Source organism: Nerophis ophidion, linkage group LG09 (genome assembly GCF_033978795.1).
Source record: "Nerophis ophidion isolate RoL-2023_Sa linkage group LG09, RoL_Noph_v1.0, whole genome shotgun sequence".
Classification (NCBI taxonomy): domain Eukaryota; kingdom Metazoa; phylum Chordata; class Actinopteri; order Syngnathiformes; family Syngnathidae; genus Nerophis; species Nerophis ophidion.
Window position 1 is genome coordinate 35,715,624 of NC_084619.1, and position 24,623 is coordinate 35,740,246.

The following is a 24,623-nucleotide window of genomic DNA, read 5'->3' on the forward strand; positions in this document are numbered from 1 at the left end:
TGGCATTTGCAATCGTGCTGTGGCTTATGTTGTGGCTTAAATTTATTGTGTTTTGGCTTAAAGTTGTTGTGTTTTAACTTTAAGTTGTTGTGTTGTGGTGTTTGCACCCGTGCTGTAGCTGACAGTTGTTATATTGTGGCTTAATGTAATTGTGTTTTGGCTTTAACTTGTTGGGTTGTGGCTGAAAGTTGCTGTGTTGTGGCTTACATTTGTTTTGTTTTGGCTTTTAGTTTTTGTGTTGTGGCATTTTCACTCGGGCACTATCTGAAAGTTGTTGTGTTGTGGCTTTATGTTGTGTTGTGCCGTTTCCCGGCCACCATAGGAATTCCATCCAACCGCCTTTGTCTTTGAATACAGGCCACCTGTTTTCCACAGAAATAATGATCTCACTAATTGAACTTCACTCTGCATTATTTTGAACAGGGTAATATTCTTATTGGCTGGACTTCATAGCTGAATTGCCAAGAAAAAGCTTTATCTCAGAATGGCTTGAAATAGAAACACACACACTGAAATACTAGACGTGGGTATTGTGGACAATTGAGTCCAAGTCTGAGGTATTTTGCCTTCCATAAAGTCTAGTACCCTGAAGTTGCATCTTTACTGTTTGCTGCTAACTGGTGTTCAATAGAGGAATAGTGCTGGTTCTAGTCAGTACAGCGGCCTGTTGACAACCTATGAGGCATGTTTGTCTTCAATTACATAATCTAAGATATTTATCGTCTTGCAAATTTGGGCATCTGTGTCCTTCATTTTGCTGCCCTTGTTAGAGCTGCTAGTGGTATGGTATAGCAGGATTGCAAAAAGGGTTTCCAATATCAATTATCCAATATTAATTAGCCGTATAACATGATACCTGAGATTAACATCCACACCAGGACACTAATGCCGATTGCTGAAAATAGTCCTTTGTTTAAAAATGTTGGTCAGTCTGTAAAATGATCAAGGTTATCCACCTCTTGTCATTTTGGGTTGACCTGACTGAACATTGACAGACGGATTGGGAAAGAAGCAGAGTGCACCATGGACTGATCACCAATCATAGCGCTGACACATTTTGTCATATTTATCATTTATACTCATCAGCAATCTTCAGTTAAACTAGCATTTGTGTTTTTGGAATTCACAAAGATTCAAACCAAGCTCCCAAGCTTTCTCTGGTCTGTGAGGCAGTAATGTGCACCACTGTGCCGATGTCCCAAAACCATTACCAGTTTCAGGATGAATGATCATAAATTTAGAGTATTGTTTTCTGCCAAGACTTCTTGTGACTAACAACTTACATGTCACAATGATCTCTGTTTTGCATCAGTCCAATCTTTGTGTCATGTCTACAAAATAAGTATTCCTGAAATGAATGCAGCTGAGATAGGCTCCAGCAACCCCCGGAACCCCAAAAGGGACAAGCGCTAGAAAATGGATGGATGGAAGCTATGAAAAGATTGAAATAAACTCCTCAAAGAGTTGCATTGTTTGAGAAATTTCACAAGAGTTTGTTTTTTAATCATACCAAACCTTCTTCCTTTCTCCGAAGAAATCTGTTGTTATTTGTTAGTCATACTAATTGAGTAGTGTTGTAAAAACCTTGGTGGTGACTTGGAAGCTTAACTGTTCCTGAAAAACATCCCACTTCAGTAAATGGGTTGTACTTGTATAGCACTTTTCTACCCCTTTTTAAGGAGCCCAAAGCGCTTTGACAGTATTTTCCAGATTCACCCATTCACACACACATTCACACACTGACAGTGGGAGCTGCCATGCAAGGCGCTCACTCGGACCCATCAGGAGCAAAGGTGAAGTGTCTTGCCCAAGGACACAACGGACATGACTAGGATGGTAGAAGGTGGGGATTGAACCAGTAACCCTCAGATTGCTGGCACAACCACTCTACCAACTTCGCCACGCCGTCCTCCAGTGTTGTACAGATGCCAGCATTGACGGTTCAGGGCATTGATCTGCATAAATAGTTATGTACAGATGAACCTCGGAGCAGCATTTACCTTAATTATAGGCTTAACACAGGAAGGTAGACATATTAAAAAAGTTGATTATTCTCAATTCCAATTGACTTTACCTATGGCCTATCCAACACATCCCAATTTACAGTTATCTCCGCTATGTGGTTGTGTCTCCGGATCACTGCTCCTTAGATAAACCCTAAGTCTGCATCTATCCCCTTAGACCGTCTGATTTGCTCTACGTCACAGAAAAGGGATGTAATCCTGGTCTGGGCCAGGAATAGAGTCCTGGGAGGGGCCAAACCACCGGAGAGACACTCCGAGTCACCGTCCATGTGTCCCTGGATAATCCCTTTCTAAATAGCCTCTGAGCCAGGAAAGAGTTCGGGAACTCTGTCTGTGGACATTGGACCGTGGGAGCAGCACTGAGAAGTATCCCACACCTCCAAAGCTGAGGAGAAGTCACACACAGAGAGAACTTTGGATTCTGAGAGGACACTGCTTCCATCAGGATGAATTTTGCCGCACAGTTATTTTACTCAAGCTACTTAAATGAGCGACTGGAACGATTGTTTTCACCAAAGCCTGCACTTAAAGACAGCGAGGAAAATGATCCCTTCTGGCAGAGGTGGGAAACATGTAGTGACCCTGACCCATCAGAGCTCTCCTCTATTCACACCAACCTAGTAGCAAAATCCCGTCTTTGCGAGAAAAATCCACCTCCACCCCAAAACAAGGGGAAGACTCCCATTTTGAGCTCAGTAGCATCTTCAGTCCCTCTCCCTGTTTCTCCTCCACTCCTACAGCTCCCTCCAACAATCACTCCACATTGCAAAAGAGGATGGACAAAACAATCAGCTTGTCTTCCAAATCCAGTTTTGGATGCTGTGATTTCCCAACCAAGAACATCCAAACTTCCTTCCAAAAACTACCTTTCGCCGCAGAGATCTACCCCCAAAACGTCTCACCATCCTTCCAAGTCGCTAACAGCAATATTTCCCTGCATCTTTCCATCTTCTACTCCCCCAATCACCTGTAGAAAAGAGTTCCTTCCTTCCTTTGATGACCTGGTAGATATTCTCCTGCGTATGGCCCTCTATTGTGTTCTCCTCCTTGTCACCAGGTAAATTGTCTTGATGGAGACATCTTGAGTTTCATTGCTGAATGTATTCATCTTATTAACACTTTAATTGACAACACAGTTGGATATTCCCTTGACTGCAATGGACATGTTTGTACGCTTCAGTTTACATGTTTGATTAAGTTTACTTTCAAAATTAAGAGAAATGTATGGTGTGTATTTGACCTTTTTCTACTGCACGATACCATCTGGGTTCTAATCACTTTTAGGGCACTAGAAGATGTGACCTTCTAGTACCTGGTCTGGCAGATATGGGTGACATCAACCACCGCTATCAAACATTTAGTTTAATTAAAGAGTGTAAAATATTACCAATAACATAAACTAATTAAAAAATGTAACATTTGAAGACACACACCTTAAGACAGGACACTAACAAACATGCTAACATTAGATTACCTTCTTGTTGTGCCTTAAAGGGCCTGTGTGCAACCATAGGCCAGGGCTTTTCAACTAACTTGTTCTAGGGGCCACATTTCCAGAAAACTAGGCAAGGAGGGCCGGAATTCCCCATTCACTGTTATTCATATTTTGAGAAAGAGAATTCTCCGTAGTGGATATATTTTTGGTAAATTTATTTTTGTCAGAGTTACATATTTCGGAAAAAAAATAGCACTGTTAGGCTAAATTTAAGTGGATGCTGGCCTGGGCCTACCCGGACTAAATTAAGCAGAATTCAATACAAAGTATGTGCATATTTTGGACCTAATTAAGAGTTATTTTGAAAGTAAAAAAAACAAAACAGATTTAATATGATTAAAATATAAATTAGCAAACCTTTTTCCCAAATTTCCCCGTGATGATAAAACATGGTACATCTGGATAACAAAACCATTACATTAATGCTGCGCGCCACGGGAGCCGATTTCTTTGTCAAGGAAATTTGTTATTACATTCTTAACAGTGATAAAGCAGAAAGTGGCTAGGAATCAGTTTGTGGTAAAAGTGCTCGGTCATTCATCTATTGACATTTTACACCTCTTTCCTCATGGATGGCAAAGCCTTGTGCACGGTGCGTGGTCTGAGTATAAAGAGGGGCGCCCATGATATTGGCCTTCAGGAGGTTCAGATATCTGAGCAAGTATCTGCCAATGTGTTTAAACTGGTCTACATTCCTCTTTACAAAAAGAGCGCTCAAGTGTTTATATTATATTTAATATGCTGCAAAAATGTTAGTCTCTCCCCCTTTTTGCACTGATGTCACAGTTGAATTGCTTTCCTCGGATGCCTAGAGGGCACTAACTTTCCAATTTGTTTTAAATATTACATAACGCCCTCTTACGGCTTTCAACTACGCTCGTGCGTAACACACACAATAGCTTTGTGTGTTGTTCTACAATGAAAGCGAGTTGGTTAGTCATTGAATGTGTATTCTATCATAACAACGTCAATGAAAATTATTAGTTGCTTTTCTGAGACTGCTTTTGTGTTTGTGCATGCGCCCCACTTCGAGTGTGAGGCAGCCGGGACGTGCAAGAACGCCAGACATTTTCCTCAGGCTTTCGAGCAATTTTTATTCAATATAGTGAAACCTACAGGCGGTTAAAACAAATATATGTTCAGTTAAATTATTAATCGTAACATAATCTAACCCAGTGGTTCTCAACCTTTTTTCAGTGATGTACCCCCTGTGAAAATGTTTTTAATTGTAGTACCCCCTAATCAGAGCAAAGCATTTTTGGTTGAAAAAATGAGATAAAGAAGTAAAATACAGCACTATGTCATCAGTTTCTGATTTATTAAATTGTACAACAGTGCAAAAGATTGCTCATTTGTAGTGGTCTTTCTTGAACTATTTGTAAAAAAAGATATAAAAATAACTAAAAACCTACTCTGTTGCAATGTGTCAGGGATCGGCTCTAACTCAGCTCAGCATGAAGACACGCCCTTCTTAACCGCTTACGTGCTCATGGTTATTAGCAAACTGTGAAGGAAAATGGATTTAACTGGAGGAATATTGAAGAATGCTGCATCAAATATCTGTCTGGGAGTTAAGTTTTTAGCTCCCCTGAAAACAAACAAATCTTACCACTGCTGCCTTACTGCAGTTCAGATACAGTGCTACTGTATTTCAACCGCGATACACAATACACAATTCTTACGTCTGGAAAAAAAAAAATCTGGCAGCCATTTTTTTAAAGTAGTAAAGTGAATTATATAATGTAAAATGTTCTTATATGATTGGTAGCTGCATGGATTTGTATTTGGTCACAAAATCCTTTAGAGCAGTGGTTCTCAACCTTTTTTCAGTGATGTACCCCCTGTGAACATTTTTTTAATTCAAATACCCCCTAAGCAGAGCAAAGCATTTTTGGTTGAAAAAAAGAAACCAAAAAGTAAAATACAGCACTATGTCATCAGTTTCTGACTTATTAAATTGTATAAAAGTGCAAAATATTGCTCCTTTGTAGTGGTCTTTCTTGAACTTTTTGGAAAAAAATATATACAAATAACTAAAAACTTGTTGAAAAATAAACAAGTGATTCAATTATAAATAAAGATTTCTACACATAGAAGTAATCATGAACTTAAAGTGTCCTCTTTAGGGATTGTAATAGAGATCCTTCTGGATTCATGAACTTAATTCTAAAAAATTATTCACAAAAAAAGAAATCTTCAACATCAATATTTGTGGAACATGTCCACAAAATATCTCGCTGTCAACACTGAATATTGCATTGTTGCATTTCTTTTCACAGTTTATGAACTTACATTCATATTTTGTTGAAGTATTATTCAATAAATATATTTGTAAAGGAATTTTGAATTGTTGCTATTTTTAGAGTATTTAAAAAAAAATCTCACATACCCCTTGGCAAACCTTCAAGTACCCCCAGGGGTACGCGTACCCACATTTGAGAACCACTGATCTAACCAATGGTGTTCTTGTTATATTTTTTGGTTTCAATAAATGTAACTTGAAAACGGCCAATTTATCTGCGGACGCTGCAGTGATTCCATATTCTCCACTGTCCTGTTTTCTTACTGCTCTCAAACTCCTCTTTAATTAAAGTAGTCTGCCCAACAGCCACATGACACATTATGTACAAATAATTACAACAAATACAGGAGATCCTCACCCCCCATTGTTGTCACCCTTTCTGATGCCTTTAAGGCCACATTTTTAACAGTACTATTGTTTTGTTAAATACAAACCACGTCAAACCAAGATGAGTACAGCAACAGAAATGTGCCAGTAGTATGTAATATGGGTTTGATTCCACACTGATGTCATACAAATATAATTATGAAATGCAAGTAACAGATAGTGAAGTGAAATATATTTATATAGCGCTTTTCTCTCAAAGCGCTTGACAAAGTGAAACCCATTATGTAAGTTACATTTAAACCATTGTGGGGGGCACTGGTAGCAGGTGGGTAAAGTATCTTGCCCAAGGACACAACTGCAGTAACTAGGATGGCAGAAGCCGTGATCGAACCTGGAACCTTCAAGTTGTTAGAACGGCCGCGCTGACAACCGAGCCACACCGCCCCTATATAGTTTTGCTTACAACAGATTTTAAACAATTTCATACACAACTACTATTTATACCTCTCAAAAAGTGATATTTATTTAAAAGTGACAATCTCATAATAAAAAACCCCAAAACCAGTGAAGTTGGCAAGTTGTCTAAATCGTAAATAAAAATACAATACAATGATTTGCAAATCCTTTTCAACCTATATTCAATTGAATAGACTGCAAAGACAAGATACTTAACGTTGAAACTGGAAAAGTTTGTTATTTTTTGCAAATATTAGCTCATTTGGAATTTGATGCCTGCAAAAGGTTTCAAAAAAGCTGGCATAAGTGGCAAAAAAAACTGAGAAAGTTGAGGAATGCTCATCAAACACTTATTTTGAACATCCCACAGGTGAACAGGCTAATTGGGAAAAGGTGGGTGCCATGATTGGGTACAAATGCAGCTTCCAGGAAATGCTTAGTCATTCATAAACAAAGATGGGGCGAGGGTCATCACTTTGTAAAACAAATGTGTGAGCAAATCATCAAACAGTTTAAGAACAACATTTCTAAATGAGTTATTGCAAGGAATTTAGGGATTTCACCATCTAGCGTCCGTAATATCATCAGAAGGTTCAGAGAATCTGGAGAAGTCACTGAAAGTATGAGGCAAGGCCGAAAACCAACATTAAAGGCCCATGACCTTCGATCCCTCAGGCGATACTGCATCAAAAACTGCCATCAGTGTGTAAAGGCTATCACCATATGGGCTTAGGAACACTTTAGGAAACTACTATCAGTAACTGCAGTTGGTCGCTACATCTGTAAGTGCAAGTTAAAACTCTACTATGCAAAGCTAAAGCCATTTATCGACAACACCCAGAAACGCTGGGCACAAGCTCATCTAAGATGGACTGTTGAAAAGTGGAAAAGTGTTCTGTGTTCTGACGAGTCCACATTTCAAATTGTTTTTGGAAATTGTTTAGAGGAAATAACCATCTGGACTGGTGCAAAGTTCAAAAGCCAGCATCTGTGATGGTATGGGGGTGTATTAGTGCCCAAGGCTTACTTGCCAACCTTGAGACCTCCGATTTCGGAAGGTGGGGGCGGGAGAGGTGTGTGTGTGGGGGGGGAGGGGGCATGGTTAAGAGGGGAGGAGTATATTTACAGCGAGAATTAAGCAAGTCAAGTAGTCCACTACTTCTTCCCGGAGGCTATCCAGGTCCAATCGCAGCTGCGGCTTGGCACTTATAAGCGTATTTCTTCATCTTACTCGTTGTTGGCGTCGCCGCGGCTGTATCATCCTCCTTCTTCTGCTTCAACTCCTAGATGTGTGCGCAGTTGGGCACTGCACTCTCTAAAAGCCCTAGATGTTATTGTCACATATGCATGTACAGTAGATGCCAGTATTTTCCTGTTTAAGAGTGTCACAACATTGCTGTTTACGGCAGATGAACTGCTTTACGGTAGACAAAAACGAGACTGCTGTTGTGTGTTGTTACCGCGCTGGGAGGACATTAGTGAAACTGCCTAACAATAAACCCATATAAGAAACCAATAACTAGCCCTCGATCATTCTACAGTTTTAACGTCATTGGGCAGACACGCTGTTTATATTGTGGGAAAGCGCACGTGAAAACAGGCTGTCCTCACTCAGGTCCGCATGGAGCTGGAGGGGGCGTGGCCTCTAGCTCCGCCTTTATTTCGGGAGATTTTCGGGAGAGTTGCTGAATTTCGGGAGTCTCCCGGAAAATCTGGGAGGGTTGCAAGTATGGCCCAAGGCATGGGTAACTTACACATCTGTGAAGGCACCATTAATTCTGAAAGGTACATATAGGTTTTGGAGCAACATATGTTGCCATCCTGGCAATGTCTTTTTCTTAGACGCCCCTGCTTCTTTCAGCAAGACAATGCCAAGCCACATTCTGCACGTGTTACAACAGCGTGGCTTCATAGTAAAAGAGTGAGGGTACTAGACTGGCCTGCCTGTAGTCCAGACCTGTGTGGCGCATTATGAAGCGTAAGATACGACAAAGGAGACCCCGGACTGTTGAACAACCTAAGCTGTACATCAAGCAAGAATGGGAAAGAATTCCACCTGAAAAGCTTCAAAAATTGGTCTCCTCAATTCCCAAGTATTGTTAAAAGGAAAGGCCATGTAACACAGTGGTAAAAATGCCCCTGTACCAACTTTTTTGCAATGTGTTGCTGCCATTAAATTCTAAGTGAATGATTATTTGAAAAAATAAATTAAGTTTCTCAGTTACAACATTAAATATCTTGTCTTTGCAATGTATTCAATTGAATATAAATTGAAACGGATTTGCAAATCATTGTATTCTGTTTTCATATACAATTTAGACAACGTGCCAACTTCACTGGTTTTTGGTTTTGTAAATACAGCTACCTAATTAATACAATTAGGTGTGTGTTCACTATTTGGCAATGTAGTGTTAGTTTTTGTTACTGAAAAAGTAACAGGTTGAATATATCATGTCAATGTAAAACATTGCCAAACGGGTTAATAAACAGATTCTGAATACTTGTTAATGTAATAACTTTTTGGAAAAATCACAGCTCTAACCTTGTGCTCGTCCTTTCAAAGTGTTGTTTACGAGGGTACAGTGTTACGGAATAATGGACTGCGATCCTCTGATAAGTAGGACAGAGGGCAATCATAGAGTCGGATGACAGAGTGAAAGGTCAGAGCATTGTGGCGTAAATAACAGTCTGTTTCAGAAGTCTCTTCCACCTGGAGGCTTCTAAATGTAAGACACAACATTGCAACTTTCCAAAGCTTGTGTGTATATTAAATCATACTTTTCTGTCAACCTAACAGTTTAACCTGAGTGGACAAGCCCCAAAATACACACGTACACAACGATCCAAACCTTGCCGTTAACCAAATGTGATCTTCTTTAGCGTCTAGGTGACAGGGTTAATCTCCACCGAATGTAAGCCTATTATTATGTTATTACTGTGTAAAGGGCCTCCTTACTAACTATGGTATAGGCAGTTGCAGAAGCAGCCATGTCTGATGTTTCTTATAAATGCTTTTTTTTTGTAAAGTTTAACTACAGTCAGATACCATGAGATGAAACTGGACTTTAAAGGAACTTTGGCTTATATTTGAACCCAATTTACAGAGCTGCAATCTATATAACTTCATGTTTTTTGGGCTTAATTGCCACTTTAATCATTTGCATGAAGAAAAGAGGTGAAAAATGAATTAATAACAAGTTGACTCATATATGAAATCTATCACAGTAAATAGAAAATGGGTTGACATGAAAGGTGAATCAATTAATCTTAGACTGAAAAGTGTGTGTATACCCAGAGTCAGTTTTATGTCAAAAATTAGGTCAGTTAGGTAATTTCAAAGTAACTTTTTTATATGAAACTGCAACTTTAAGAACATGCTTACATTCAGTAGGGATGGCAATCTCTGGTCTTCACTCGATACAATGACAACCAACCACACATACCATAACATAAAACAGGGGTCACCAAGGCGGTGCCCGCGGGCACCAGATCGCCCGTAAGGACCAGATGAGTCGCTCGCTGGCCCGTTCTAAAAATAGCTCAAATAGCAGCACTTACCAGTGAGCTGCCTCTATTTTTTAAATTTTATTTATTTACTAGCAAGCTGGTCTCGCTTTGCTCGACAATGTTAATTGTAAGAGAGACAAAACTCAAATAGAATTTGAAAATCCAAGAAAATATTTTAAAGACTTGGTCTTCACTTGTTTAAATAAATACATGAATTGTTTTACTTTGCTTCTTATAACTTTCAGAAAGACAATTCTAGAGAAAAAAATACAACCTTAAAAATTAGTTTAGGATTTTTAAACACATATACATTTTTACCTTTTAAATTCTTTCCTCTTCTTTCCTGAAAATGTAAATAAATGTTGAAGTAAATTTATTTATTTTTATTGTAAAAAATAATATTTGTGAAATATTTCTTCAAACTTATTATGATTAAAATTCCCCCAAAATATTCCTGCAAATCTAGAAAATCTGTAGAATCAAATTTAAATCTTATTTCAAAGTCTTTTGAATTTCTTTAAAAAATGTTGTTCTGGAAAATGTAGAAGAAATAATGATTTGTCTTTGTTAGAAATATAGCTTGGTCCAATTTGTTATATATTCTAACAAAATGCAGATGGGATTTTAACCTATATAAAACATGTCATCAAAATTCTAAAATTAATCTTAATCAGGAAAAATGACTAATGATGTATAAATTATTTTTTTTATTTTTTCAAAAATATTTGAATCAGATAGGTTTTCTGTTCTTTTTTTGGGGTTTGAGTTTTGAATTTTAAAGAGTCAAAATTTAAGATAAACTATGTTTCAAAATTTTATTTTAATTTTTTCCCTGTTTTCTCCTTTTTTAAACCGTTCAATTGAGTGGTTTTTTCATCATTTATTCTCTACAAAAACCTTTCTGTAAAAGGAAAAAAAATGTATGACGAAATGACGGACAGAAATACCCATTTTTTATATACGTGTATATATAGATTTATTTATTAAAGGTAAATTGAGCAAATTGGCTATTTCTGGATATTTATTTAAGTGTGTATCAAACTGGTAGCCCTTCGCATTAATCAGTACCCAAGAAGTAACTCTTGGTTTCAAAAAGGTTGGTGACCCCTGACATAAACCATACATTTAAGATACTGTATCATTAATACGCGATTTGAATTGTAGTTCACTCCATGCTGAAGTTTTGAATCAGCTATGAAGTATGTTGGGTTTTCAGTGTATTTGACAGCAGCTTGGCGCATTTTGAAAAAGTTAGTATTACCAGTATGCCCGTTCTTCTTGTAAAACACATAGGGTCTAATCCATAAAGATCCAGATACACCTCGTTAAACAATTTGTACAAATATAAAATTGTATGTACTTTTAGTGGGTGAGTTGCGTTTTATCTCCTAACACTGCTTGTACTACTAGAGACCACCTTATTAAAATTAGTTTTTTTTTGCATGTACTACGCGTCTTTCACCAGTAAGACGGAGCTGCAGCGCGATGTCGCCCTTTCTCACAGGCAATATCTGCACAACAGGAGAGTACGCATCCTTCCTTGACGTATTAAAGATGCAAAACAGCGGCACAAAACAGTTTTATTCTTGATCGATCACACTGCTTGTGCTAAATGATTATATTTGCACAGTTATATTTTGATTATGATTATATTTTGCAAAGTTAAAGTACCATTGATAGTCACACACACACTAGGTGTGGTGAAATTACCCTCTGCATTTTACCCATCCCCTTGTTCCACCCCCTGGAAGGTGAGGGGAGCAGTGAGCGGCAACAGTTGCCGCGCTCGGGAATCATTTTGGTGATTTAACCCCAATTCCAACCCTTAAAGGGGAACATTATCACAATTTAAAAAGGGTTAAAACCAATAAAAATCAGTTCCCAGTGGCTTATTTTATTTTTTGAAGTTTTTTTCAAAATTTTACCCGCCCCGGAATATCCCTTAAAAAAAGCTTTAAAGTGCCTGATTTTCGCTATCTGCGAAGACACTGTCCATTTTCCTGTGACGTCACATATCGATGCCAATACAAACAACGTGGCGGTTACCACAGCAAGATATAGCGACATTAGCTCGGATTCAGACTCGGATTTCAGCGGCTTAAGCGATTCAACAGATTACGCATGTATTGAAACGGATGGTTGGAGTATGGAGACAGATAGCGAAAACAAAATTAAAGAAGAAACTGAAGCTATTGAGCGAATTCGACGCTATTCGACCATGTTTGCCTTAGCATCGCCGGTAAAATGTGCAGACCAACGATCGGAAGTTTCGCATCTTGTGACACTGGATCAACTTAAATTTGTCGATTGGTAAGTGTTTGTTTGGCATTAAATGTGGGTGGAAGGAAACGCTGGATGTAAATATAGTTTCAAATGTACATACAGCCTAGCCTAAATAGCATGTTAGCATCGATTAGCTGGCAGTCATGCCGCGACAAAATATGTCTGATTAGCACATAAGTCAACAACATCAACAAAGCTCACCTTTGTGATTTCTTTGACTTTATCGTTGGAAATGCATCTGCAGGTTATCCATATATCTCTGTGCCATGTCTGCCTTAGCATTACTGGTAAATAGCATGTTAGCACCGATTAGCATGCCCTGCTAATCGATGCACATTTTACGTAAATCAACTTGAATCCATCCCTGATCGTGTTGTTACAACATCCGACAACAGACCGACGAGGCATGATGTCTCCAAGGTACGGAAAAGAGTCGAAAAAATGGAAAATAACAGAGCTGATTCGACTCGTGTATAATGTGTTTGACAAAATGGCCGATTGACTACCTAGGTGATGTCACGTTCTGACGTCATCGGTCCGAGAGCGATAAATAAAAAGTCGTTTATTTCGCCATAATTCCCCCATTTAGAGTTCGTAAATCGGTTAAAAAAACATATGGTCTTTTTTCTGCAACATCAAGGTATATATTGACGCTTACATAGGTCTGGTGATACTGTTCCCCTTTAATGCTGGTTGCCAAGCAGGGAGGTAATGGGTCCTATTTTCATAGTCTTTGGTATGACTCGGCCGGGGTTTGAACTCATTCATATTCATGATATTTTTCTCACTTAACAGACACGATCCTCTGCCCACTAGTTTTCAAGTTGTCACGTTTTTTAATACATGCAAACCTTTAGTAGATCAGGCCCTTAATCAGATTTTAATTGTGGGGGCGAATGTATAACCTGACTCTCGCCAAACCCTTGTAGTTTGCTGAGTTCCACGCAAGGAAATGGGCTCAAAGGCATTGCAAACTACTTCAAGATAGCAAAAAATAATGAACCAACCAGGATCGCTGAGCAAGATTTCATAGATGTGACGTAGCGCCAAAACGACTTTTGGATTCAAACAACAATGGCGGCACGCAGCCCTCACTGCGTCGTGTGCTGACATTGATTCTGTTATTGCAACTGTTTTGTCAAATCTATCGAATATTAATTCTTTAAAAGATGAACGGAGAACGGTTTAACGGCATTTATTGGTGGCAAGGATGTTTTGGCTCTTCTTCCGACCGAGTTGGATTTTTACCAGCGTCGCTCTCATCAGCGTCACGGGTTGATTTCGATGTGAGTGGTTGAAGTAGCACGTCATTCAAGATAACTGACAAGTGGTTTATCCAATCACTTACAATGATTTTTTTTTACAAGGCCCCGCCTTCTGAAATATATCTCCTATTGAGAACTCCCAGAAACCCAGAACTACAAAGACCTGGCGAGAGTCAGGTTAGCGAATGTGTACTGACACTAAACAATTTCCCTTGGGATCAAATAAGTTTGTCCAAGGATAACTCTTGCTTGCATTGTTGTCGTAGGCGGCCCTACCCACAACGCTTCAACTTAAAGAAAGTTATGAATTGCCAATTTGTTAACTGTTTGTCAAAAAAAATCTAATCAAGCAATACTACATATCCGATTCGATCTCCAATTTTCCCCTAAAACGCAGCTGTTTGTATTTTGCATTAACATCTACAATTTCATGCAAACCAGTTAAGTTTACAACATTCACCTTCAGATACTAAGTTGACTGGTAAATTGGGCTGTTTTTAACTAATAAAAATAACTTGAAACATTAGATTTTCGTTAGACAGTCGACTGTTCGTCAATTCAACCCCACAAATAACCAGAACACATTCCTCTTTCTCTGTGGCACTCATCGAGGGTGGACGATCCCCTCTCCTCTGCCTTATCCCTCCTGCTTGCTTCTTTGTTTTGTCTTGTCTTAACTTTTTTGCTGCCTCTTTTTGCACTGCTCTCCAAATCTAAACATTGGAACTATTTAACTGGCCTCAACAAAATTGACAAGATCTTGGCTTTGGGGGAACCTGCTGTCGTGACGAAGCGGTTGTTGCTGGACACACGACAGACTCTTGGGAGAAGAAGGAGTGCCGCGTGTCTGTCGACGATGTGAAGATATCCACCTATTCGGAATTCTGACAACAGGACATCTGCTGATTGGAGTAAGCGTTGCTCTGGTTTGTGGACAAATAGGAAGTTGCTGGCAGTCTTCAAAGTATCCCAAAGCTGCCAAAAATAATTGGAGGATGCGGGAAGAACTGTGGATTACATCGGACTGTCTACCCTGCAGTTTTTGAGGTCCAGTCATAGACAATTTAGAATGAAACGCAAATTTTATTTTCACTCACATACAAATCATTCTAACTTGAATTGTTTCCCTGGCTTCGAGACTCTCCCGAAGGTCACTGCAATGAAGACACAACAAACTCCCTTCTTGTCTCTCATGGACACACACCTGTTGTTGTTGACTTTGGACTAGCGACTGAATAATACATCAAGGCCGCGGAACAGAGACACACTGCGGGCTTACACACACACACACACACACACACATCCACAAAAATATACGCCACACATACACCCCCCCCAACCCAACGCCCTTGACGCAAACCCCGTTGGGGTGATGAATGGAGGGTCAGCGCCTGAAGAGCTGCGGCCAAACACGATGACTTTTAACTACCTTCCCTCTGTTGCTAGATATCTCTAGATGTATGTTGTAATGTGTATATGTGCTTTGCTATGGAGGTTTTTTTCCCACTCCAGACTGGGCCCCCTTAGGAGCCCAGTCTAGATTGTATTTTTTTACTCATCCTTCCCCAGCGTTTACCTTTTTCCCATCTTTTACGGGGCGCCTAATGGCGACCCTTAAGCGTTCTTGTTCTGTAACCCTGTACACTGTTTGTTTGTCTAATCTTGAACAGGTTTGTGCTGAAAACAAGGTTTCGTTGTACTTGTGCAATGACAATAAAGACCTATCCTATCCTATCCTAAAAAAAAAAAAAAAAAGCTTGAAAAGTCCGATAAGCAAATAAGCAGCGATAGAGATTGGATGGTTTGGTCGGCTTCAGCACTGGCAGAGCGCCGAGATGACGATCAAACTTGAATGTCTAAGAAGTAAAAAAAGTGGAAAAAGGTTTTCGTAGGTTAACCTGGTAAAGGGAGGAAGACCTCCTGCACGAGAAAACTGGTCAAAGCAACGCCTCCAACCAGAGGCGGCGTGTTTCCGGTGCGCACCGTGTCCAATTACTGGCAAATCCCACTCAGGCCGACGGCAGGCTTAACACGTCTCAGGGACATGGTGGCACTGTGAAATCCGTGTCTACGCCGGGCTTTGGTCCGACTGTGGCGCATCCTGACGGGCTTCACGTCTTGCATCTCAGACCATCCTTCCAAAACACACGCTGTAGACGCCTCCCTCCCAGGGAGCCTGACATTTCGACTGCATGGTTGATAGTCGCATCAAACTCTTCCGCATTAAATTGTCCAATAGCTGATTTTCCTAAGGCACCCCCACAGCTAATACGTCTTATTACAGAGCCAGCATGATCTTGTTAACTCAGTGATGTCTTATGTGTGTAGACTAAGCTTTATTTGTCAAAGTCCTAGTGATCCTACAGTTTCAATGCCACAACTTTCTCGAGTCCAAATACAGCAATCCATTTTATATACTGTACCAATTGCCCTCATTCGGGTCACAAGCGTGCTAGAGCCTATGCCAGCTGACTGTCGGCGTACAACTTGGACACCAGCCATTCACAGGGCACATATAGACAAACAAATATTCACAATCACATTCACACCAATGGACAACTTAGAATATGTACTTGTGTGTACAGTATGTTCATTTCGATTAAATGAACATTAATATCTAACATATACATTTTTCACCTAGAGAGGAGCTGCGTCTGGGCCCAGCAGAACCAGCTAACTCTTACAAAGGAGGGCTGGTCAGTAATGGCGCCGTGGGTCGCAGACCGACCCTTATTGAACCAGAGAGGCTGAAGGACTTTGGTGAGGAGGAACTTGTCAACGGGGACGTGAAGGTCCGTGACACCAGAGTTGCGGTAGAGGCACCTGTCATCATACTAATGGACCCGCCTAAAACCCGAAGAGTCAGTGAGTTCAGGATCGTACCCAGACCGACTGAACAGTACCTGCGGTTCGAGGACATCAGCGCTGCCGCCTTCACTATCCAGTCAGGGATACAGAAGACACCCTGCTCGGTAAACAAACACAACACCAAAGTGTGCAGTAATGTGTAAGGTATGTGACTTCTGACCCCTGACCTTTGCCATTCCTCAGTACTCCCGGCTGTCCAAACAGTACGGTATGGAAATCTACCTAAAGAAAGAGCACCTCAACTACACAGGCTCAGTGAAGGAACGAGGAGCGTTGTACCTGCTCTCCTCTCTCACACAGGTAAGCCTGAGGATCAACTTTTACTGTCTGTAAGGTCAGGTCAGAGATGGACCTATAGAGGGGGCTGGTGGGTGTAGGGTGGCGGGTGTCCACCAGGCCACTCCCTGGTCTCTGGGCTGGGAAAGGCGGGGCTCTCCCCAGTTTAGATCCCCTTTAAGGATTTGTTTACATCCTGTGAACATACTGATGCTGTAGTGAAAGCGAGACAATGAAAATAAGATGGGAAAATGCAAATTTCAGTAAAGGTGGCAGCCTGGCTAAAAATCTTGTCGATAATAAACCGAGAAGGCCGTGTGAATGTTATAAAATCATGTTAGGATGAGCCTTATTATTTTGGTTTAGGAAGGCCTCGCCATGGGGCCAGCCCCCAGACCGGCTCTGACTTGTTCTGCTACTGGGTCAGTGGATGTGAGAATCTCCCTGGTCAGTCATATGAAGACCTTTGCTCGTTTGCAAAAGTCTTGTGTGGTCAATGCTAAACAGGGTATGCACTGTACGATTTTACAACTTCATCTCTAATTATATGAGAATATTCAAGTCTACACTTAAAAAATGAATTGCTCGGACTAAGATACACAAACTGACTGCTCACACTGTGTTTGGTTCTTGAGTCCTGTAGGTATCAGTAGTCAGTTTCAAACGATGCTGACATTTCCACCATTGACATTGCTAACTGCAAGGTAATCTGCTCCCCAAAACCATGTGTTGATCTGTGTCCAAAACTCATATATAAAATACATGCAAAAATACCCTTCATAACATTCAGAAACAATAGTATATACATATCCATCCATCATCTATCCATCCATCCATCCATCCATTTTCTACCGTTGGTCCCGTTCAGGGTCGCTGGAGCCCAAATATATATATATGTATATATATATATATATATATATATATATATATATGTATGTATATGTGTGTATAAACATATGTGTGTGTATATCGTACATTAACAACTATAAGCTGCTACATTTTTCCTATGTTTTGAAGCATGTGACTTATAAAACAGTTTGGGTAATTAATGGTTTTATGGCCATTATGTCTTGTATTCAACAAATAGTTTTCATAAAACACAAGCAGTGACATTCAAATATTAAAAAGTTGTTTTATTGTGTGGGCTATGGCGCCATATCTCGGACGAGTTCGCTTAATGCAGGTGCCGTAGGTTTAGTGCTATGAACTGGAAATGCAAGTGCTGTTCCGTCTTCTGGGCATCCATAGCGTTACTACTTGTATGGATTTTTCATTTATCATTCCAAGTTATGTTTGTAAGTTATACAATATAACTAAAACAATGTATATATAGGGACGGCGTGGCGCAGTGGGGAGAGTGGCCGTGCGCAACCCAAGCGTCCCTGGTTCAATTCCCACCTAGTACCAACCTCGTCACGTCCGTTGTGTCCTGAGCAAGACACTTCACCCTTGCTCCTGATGGGTGCTGGTTGGCGCCTTGCATGGCAGCTCCCTCCATCAGTGTGTGAATGTGTGTGTGAATGGGTAAATGTGGAAGTAGTGTCAAAGCGCTTTGAGTACCTTGAAGGTAGAAAAGCGCTATATAAATACAACCCATTTATTTATTTATTTATTTATATTTACTAAGCTGTCCCATGTGTATGGGAGAGCTTTTGTAGGAGTCATGTGTATCCTAAGTGCTATCATCATGTATACAAGCTAGCATTGTTAGTATTAGCTAATATGCTAACACATTTGTTATTATTATTCACTTTTCCAATGGCATTCATTTTGTATTGTTTTTGTTCCACACATTCCTCAGTAAATTCACCAAAACATCATTGTGGACTGTTTAGAGATGTTTAGAGAGCAAGCTTCCACAGGGTCCTGTTGTGGATTGCAGGGGGAGTGACGGCAGACTGACAGCAGGTGGCAGTAAGGTTCAATAATTTATTATATATATATATATATATATATATATATATATATATATATATATATATATATATATATATATATATATATATATATATATATATATATATAATAATCAAACAATAGAAAAATAAACTAAGGGAATGGAGTGTGACCAAAATCCAAGAGCGTGTATGACTATGTGTAGAATTGAACCAAAGTGTGTGTTACCAAGTGTTGAACGAGAGAAGAGGAAGTCCAGGGGCAGAAGCGTAGTCGAGAAGCAGGAGCGAGGCTTCGTTGACTAGGGGCGAGCAAGAGGTCGAAAAACCATGAAGCGCGGAGGAGACAGGGAAGATCCGGGAGCAGAAGACTCACAGCTTGACTCGGGGATGCAACACAGGGAAGGTAAAGATGATTATACTCCGGCGCCGGCATGCCAGATTGTCCAGGCTTATGATGGCAGGTCCTTCATTACGGGCAGGGGTGGTGATTGTCTGTGAATGATTGCAGCTGGCGGCTGCTGCAGGGCGGGGACACGCGCGGCACGTCCCTGGGCGTGTCCTGAGATGCGCTCACTGGAGCGCACAGACGGATGAGCGCGGTTGGCAAGGGTCTGAGCCGTAACAGGTCCATGACGATAACTTCTGTTTTGTTTGATCAGTCGTTTTACTGCAGCATTACAGGCACTGTTAGGAAACAATTAAGGTATTTAAATAAATAAATGATAAATGGGTTGTATAGCGCTTTTCTACCTACAAGGTACTCAAAGCGCTTTGACACTACTTCCACTTTTACCCATTCACACACGGATGGAGGGAGCTGCCATGCAAGGCGCTACCCAGCACCCATCAGGAGCAAAAGTGAAGTGTCTTGCTCAGGACACAACGGACGTGATGAGGTTGGTACTAGGTGGGGATTGAACCAGGGACCCTCGGGTTGCGCACGGCCACTCTCCCACTGCGTCACGCCGTCCCTATAAATAAACATTTACAAAATATTTCTGTGTAAATAACTCATTTCACAACATATATATCTGCGGCTTATAGGCGTTTACGGAACGACACTTGTATTTACAGTTCAAAGCACTTAACCTACGACACCTGCATTGAGCGAAGTTGTCCGAGAGATAGAATAGAATAGAATAGAAGAGAATAGAATACAAAGTACTTTATTAATCCCTGGGGGAAATTCAGCAGATGGCACCATAGCCCAAACAATAACACACCTGTTTATTGTTTCAATGTCACTGCTTGTGTTTTATGAAAATGTATCATACTTGCCAACCATCCCTGATATTCCGGGAGACTCACGAAATTCAGCGCCTCTCCCGAAAACCTCCCGGGACAAATGTACCCCCGAAAATCCCCCGAAATTCAGGCGGAGCTGGAGGCCACGCCCCCTGCAGCTCCATGCGGACCTGAGTGACGTGACGACAGCCTGTTTTCACGTCCGCTTTCCCACAATATAAACAGCGTGCCTGCCCAATGACGTTATAACTGTAGAATGGTCGAGGGCAAATTATTGTTTTTTTATGTGGGTTTATCAGCAGTCACGTTTTCGTCTACCGTAAAGCAGTTTGTCTACCGTAAACAGCAATGTTGTGACACTCTTAAACAGGACAATACTGCTATCTACTGTACATGTATTTGTGACAATAACATCTACGTCTTTTAGAGAGTGCAGAAGAACGAGGAAGATACAGCCATGGCGACGCCGACAACGAGTAAGATGAAGAAATACGCTTGTAATTTCCAAGCCGCAGCTGCGATTGTACCTGGATAGCCTCTGGGAAGAAGTAGTGGACTACCAATTGCTTGGCAGTGAAGATCTTCCTCACGAAGCAAAGATTGACCGGTTTTGAGCCATGCTAGGGAGAGATGGAAGATTCCAGACTCTAGTATATTTGATGAAAGCACTTTTGTGCGTGCCACACAGCAATGCATCATCAGAGAGGGTGTTCAGCATGGTTAGAAAAATAGTGACGGAATAGAACAAAGATGGACAATTCAACCCTTAAAGGCCCACTGAAATGAGATTTTCTTATTTAAACGGGGATAGCATGTCCATTCTATGTGTCATACTTGATCATTTCGCGAGATTGCCATAGTTTTGCTGAGAGGAATTAGTAGAGAACATCGACGATAAAGTTCGCAACTTTTGGTCGCTAATAAAAAAGCCTTGTCTGTACCTGAAGTAGCAGACGATGTGCGCTTGACGTCACGGGTTGTAGGGCTCCTCACATCCTCACATTGTTTATAATCATAGCCACCAGCAGCTAGAGCAATTTGGAGCGAGAAATCAACAATTTTCCCATTAATTTGAGCGAGGATGAAAGATTTGTTGATGAGGATAATGAGAGTGAAGGACTAAGAAAAAAATAAAATAATAAAAAGTAAAAAAAAAAAAAAAAGGCGAGGGCAGTGAGAGTGATTCAGATGTTATTAGACACATTTACTAAGATCATTCTGGATAATTCTGCCTATTGTGTAACTAGTGTTTTAGTGAGATAATATGGTACCTGAAAGTCGGAGGGGTGTTGCCACAGGTGTGTTGACCGCCAGTGTCTCCGGTGGGAGGAGGTAATAGTCCGCAGCATCTGCAACAGGACGCAAGCTTTGCTGATGTCTCCGGTAAGAGCTGACTAATTACCACAATTTTCTCTCTGAAACATGCCAGTTGACATGTGGTCGGGATCCATGTTCACTTGACCGCTCTGTTCAATAGTAAAGCTTCACTTTCGGGAATTTTAAACAAGGAAACACCGGATGTGCTTGTGATGCTAAAGGCAGCTGCAGTGCACCGCTTCCCACCTCCATCTTTCTGCTTTGACTTCTCCATTATTAATTGAACGAATTGCAAAATATTCACCAACACAGATGTCCAGAATACTGTGTAATAATGCGATTACAGCAGACTACTTAAAGCTTGGATCGAGCTGGAAAACAATGTCCGCTACAACCCGAGAAGTCACACGCACGCGTCATCATACGCGTCATCATTCCGCGACGTTTTCAATAGGATACTTTGCGGGAATTTTAAAATTGCAATTTAGTAAACTAAACCGGCCGTATTGGCATGTGTTGCAATGTTAAGATTTCATCATTGATATATAAATTATCAGACTGCGTGGTCGTAGTAGTGGGTTTCAGTAGGCCTTTAACTCAACAATGAGTAGATGAGTGTTATGTGTGTGTTAGGGGTGTGGGAAAAAATCGATTCGAATACGAATCGAATGGAATGCATTGTGCGATTCAGAATTGATTCTCATTTTTTTTTAATCGTTTTTTTTTTTTTTTTATCAATCCAACAAACCACTACCTAGCAATACCATAACAATGCACTCCAATTCCAAAACCAAACCTGACCCAGCAACACTCAGAACTGCAATAAACAGAGCAATTGAGAAGACACAAACACGACACAGAACAAACCAAAAGTAGTGAAACAAAAATGAATATTATCAACAACAGTATCAATATTAGTTATAATTTCAGCATAGTAGTGATTAAAAATCCCTTATTGACATTATCATTAGATATTTATGAAAATAAAAATAAAATCCCTCATTGACATTATCATTAGACGTTTATATAAAAAAAAAAGAACAATAGTGTCACAGTGGCTTACACTTGCATCGCATCTCATAAGCTTGACAACACACTGTGTCCAATGTTTTCACAAAGATAAAATAAGTCATATTTTTGGTTAGTTTAATAGTTAAAACAAATTTACATTATTGCAATCAGTTGATAAAACATTGCCCTTTATAATTATAAAAGCTTTTTTTTTTAAAATCCACTACTCTGCTAGCATGTCAACAGACTGGGGTAGATTCTGCTGAAATCCTATGTATTGAATGAATACAGAATTGTTTTGAATCGAAAAAATATCGTTTTTGAATCAAGAATCGCGTTGAATCAAAAAAATCGATAAATTATCGAATCGCGACACCAAGAATCGATATTGAATCGAATCGTGGAACACCCAAAGATTCACAGCCCTAGTGTGTGTGTGTATGTGTAAATAAATGAACACTGAAATTCAAGTATTTGTCTTATATATATATATATATATATATATATATATATTTATATATATATATATTTATATATATATATATATATATTTATATATTTATATATATATATATATATATGTATATATATATATACATATATATATATATATATATATATATATATATATATATATATATATATATATATATATATATATATAGGTCTCAAGGTTGGCAAGTATGACTATATGGAAAAATATTTTTTCTTCTAAACATTTAGTAGGGTGCGGCTTATATACGGGTGCGCTCTATAGTCCTGAAAATACGGTATTTGTCGCATTTTAACACTTTGTCTGTATTGATCTTGTCTAGATTAGACGTGTTCAAGTCACTAGAAGAAACTCCTTGTCTGCATTTTGAGTTAAATGTTTTACCGCTTTTTGGTTAGTGGCTTGACTAACAAAAGAGTTTTTCTCTCCTCTTTTTGGCATTAATTCCTCTTTGGGTTTTGGTGGTTTAGCTTCCATTGTGCTTTCTGTCTCTGTGACGGCGTTAACATCCATGCTCTCACCGTAAATTTAATTTAAGTGACGTAAAAATGCTCCCACCAAGTAGCATCGTTACTGCAGTTACATTAGCTTCAGCCCAGATGTTATGAATTACAACATAAAAAATACAGAATTATACCAAATTATACAGACATTTTTATGCTGTACCACAATAAATATCATAATATCCCACTTCACCACTTTTTTGCTGTGTCAGTTGAGTGTGATGCATTGGAAGGACTCGGCCTATATTAGAAAATACTTTCATTTAGCACCCAAATTGAGTTGATATTTGTACTTTTTTGCGCCCTAGGGACCTGCTTTACTCAAGTACGTGTGTAATAAAACACCTGCAAACTTGACAGCACAGCAAAATTAATCAACCAAGCTCTTGCACCAAGGATTGCATCTGGTAAACAAGCCAACTTGCTCGCTCATTCCATTGAACCTGTTTGCAGAATAAATGCTGATTATTTAGACCTAATCATTTAGTCAGGCAAGCGTCTATAATCACCATGTGTGGAGGAGTGCTTCTATAGGCCCAGAACATTTGTCGCAGAATATTAGTTGTGTTGGAGCACACTGCCCTGGATGTGGAGGAAATGACTGTCACCATTGTGACAGCACAATCTTAATTTAAACCCAATTGCACCAGTGCATGTTTCCATTGTGTGCAATTTTTCCGTTTGCACCTGCTATTTGGAATCTTAGTACATCAGGCCCTATGTGGAATTCGCCAGTCTAGTATTGAGACTTTGTTTCACTCTTAAAAACCTCCATACTCTTCTGCAAACAATGTGAGCCAAAACAAGTCTGAATCACACATCTCCAGTTTCAATTCGAGGAAAAACTTCTTTCCTGCACAAACTTTTTTTTCTGTCAAATCAAAGGATGCGGGGGTCATTTTGATATTTCACCTTTGAAACTACAACAATTTATACATGTTTTTAGAAAAAATAGAAAATGCTATTTTGTGAAATTTCATGTAAATGCTGAAGAGCCAAAGCGGAACTGAAATGCTAACTTTATAGAACGCTGGCCAGATAGAGTGAAGTGGCAAAAAAATATGAGCAAAATGAGCTAAAAAATAGCTATCATGCTAACAGTACTGTGATAACAGGCCTACAGTTAGCATTAGTGAAATACCAAAACATATGACACTGAGGTGTATAGCTGTTTAACTCGCTAAAAAGCTAGCATGTTAATGTTCACATGCTAAAATACTAATTGTAGCATGTGTCAACACCAAAATATATTACTCTTCGATGTATACCTGAAAAAATTGTTAGAAATGCTAGCATGGTAACGTTTGCATACATCAAGTACCACAGCAAAACTACAAAATTAGCATAAAAAGC

The 24,623-nt window shown here is 39.7% G+C and overlaps 1 protein-coding gene across 2 annotated transcripts in view; it reads left to right on the forward strand.

Annotated features, from left to right (window-relative positions):
• Positions 1-2,297: 2,297 nt before the first annotated feature.
• Positions 2,298-24,623, forward strand: part of LOC133559282 (L-threonine ammonia-lyase) — a 53,783-nt gene continuing 31,457 nt past the window's right edge. The window contains exons 1-3 of one of the 2 annotated variants that reach the window (XM_061910893.1): positions 2,298-3,081; positions 16,301-16,631; positions 16,711-16,827. In XM_061910893.1, the coding sequence (XP_061766877.1) occupies positions 2,471-3,081; positions 16,301-16,631; positions 16,711-16,827 (1,059 nt within the window). In that variant the 5' untranslated portion in view covers positions 2,298-2,470. The remainder of the gene's footprint in view (positions 3,082-16,300; positions 16,632-16,710; positions 16,828-24,623) is intronic. The other variant, XM_061910894.1, reaches the window with a different exon arrangement.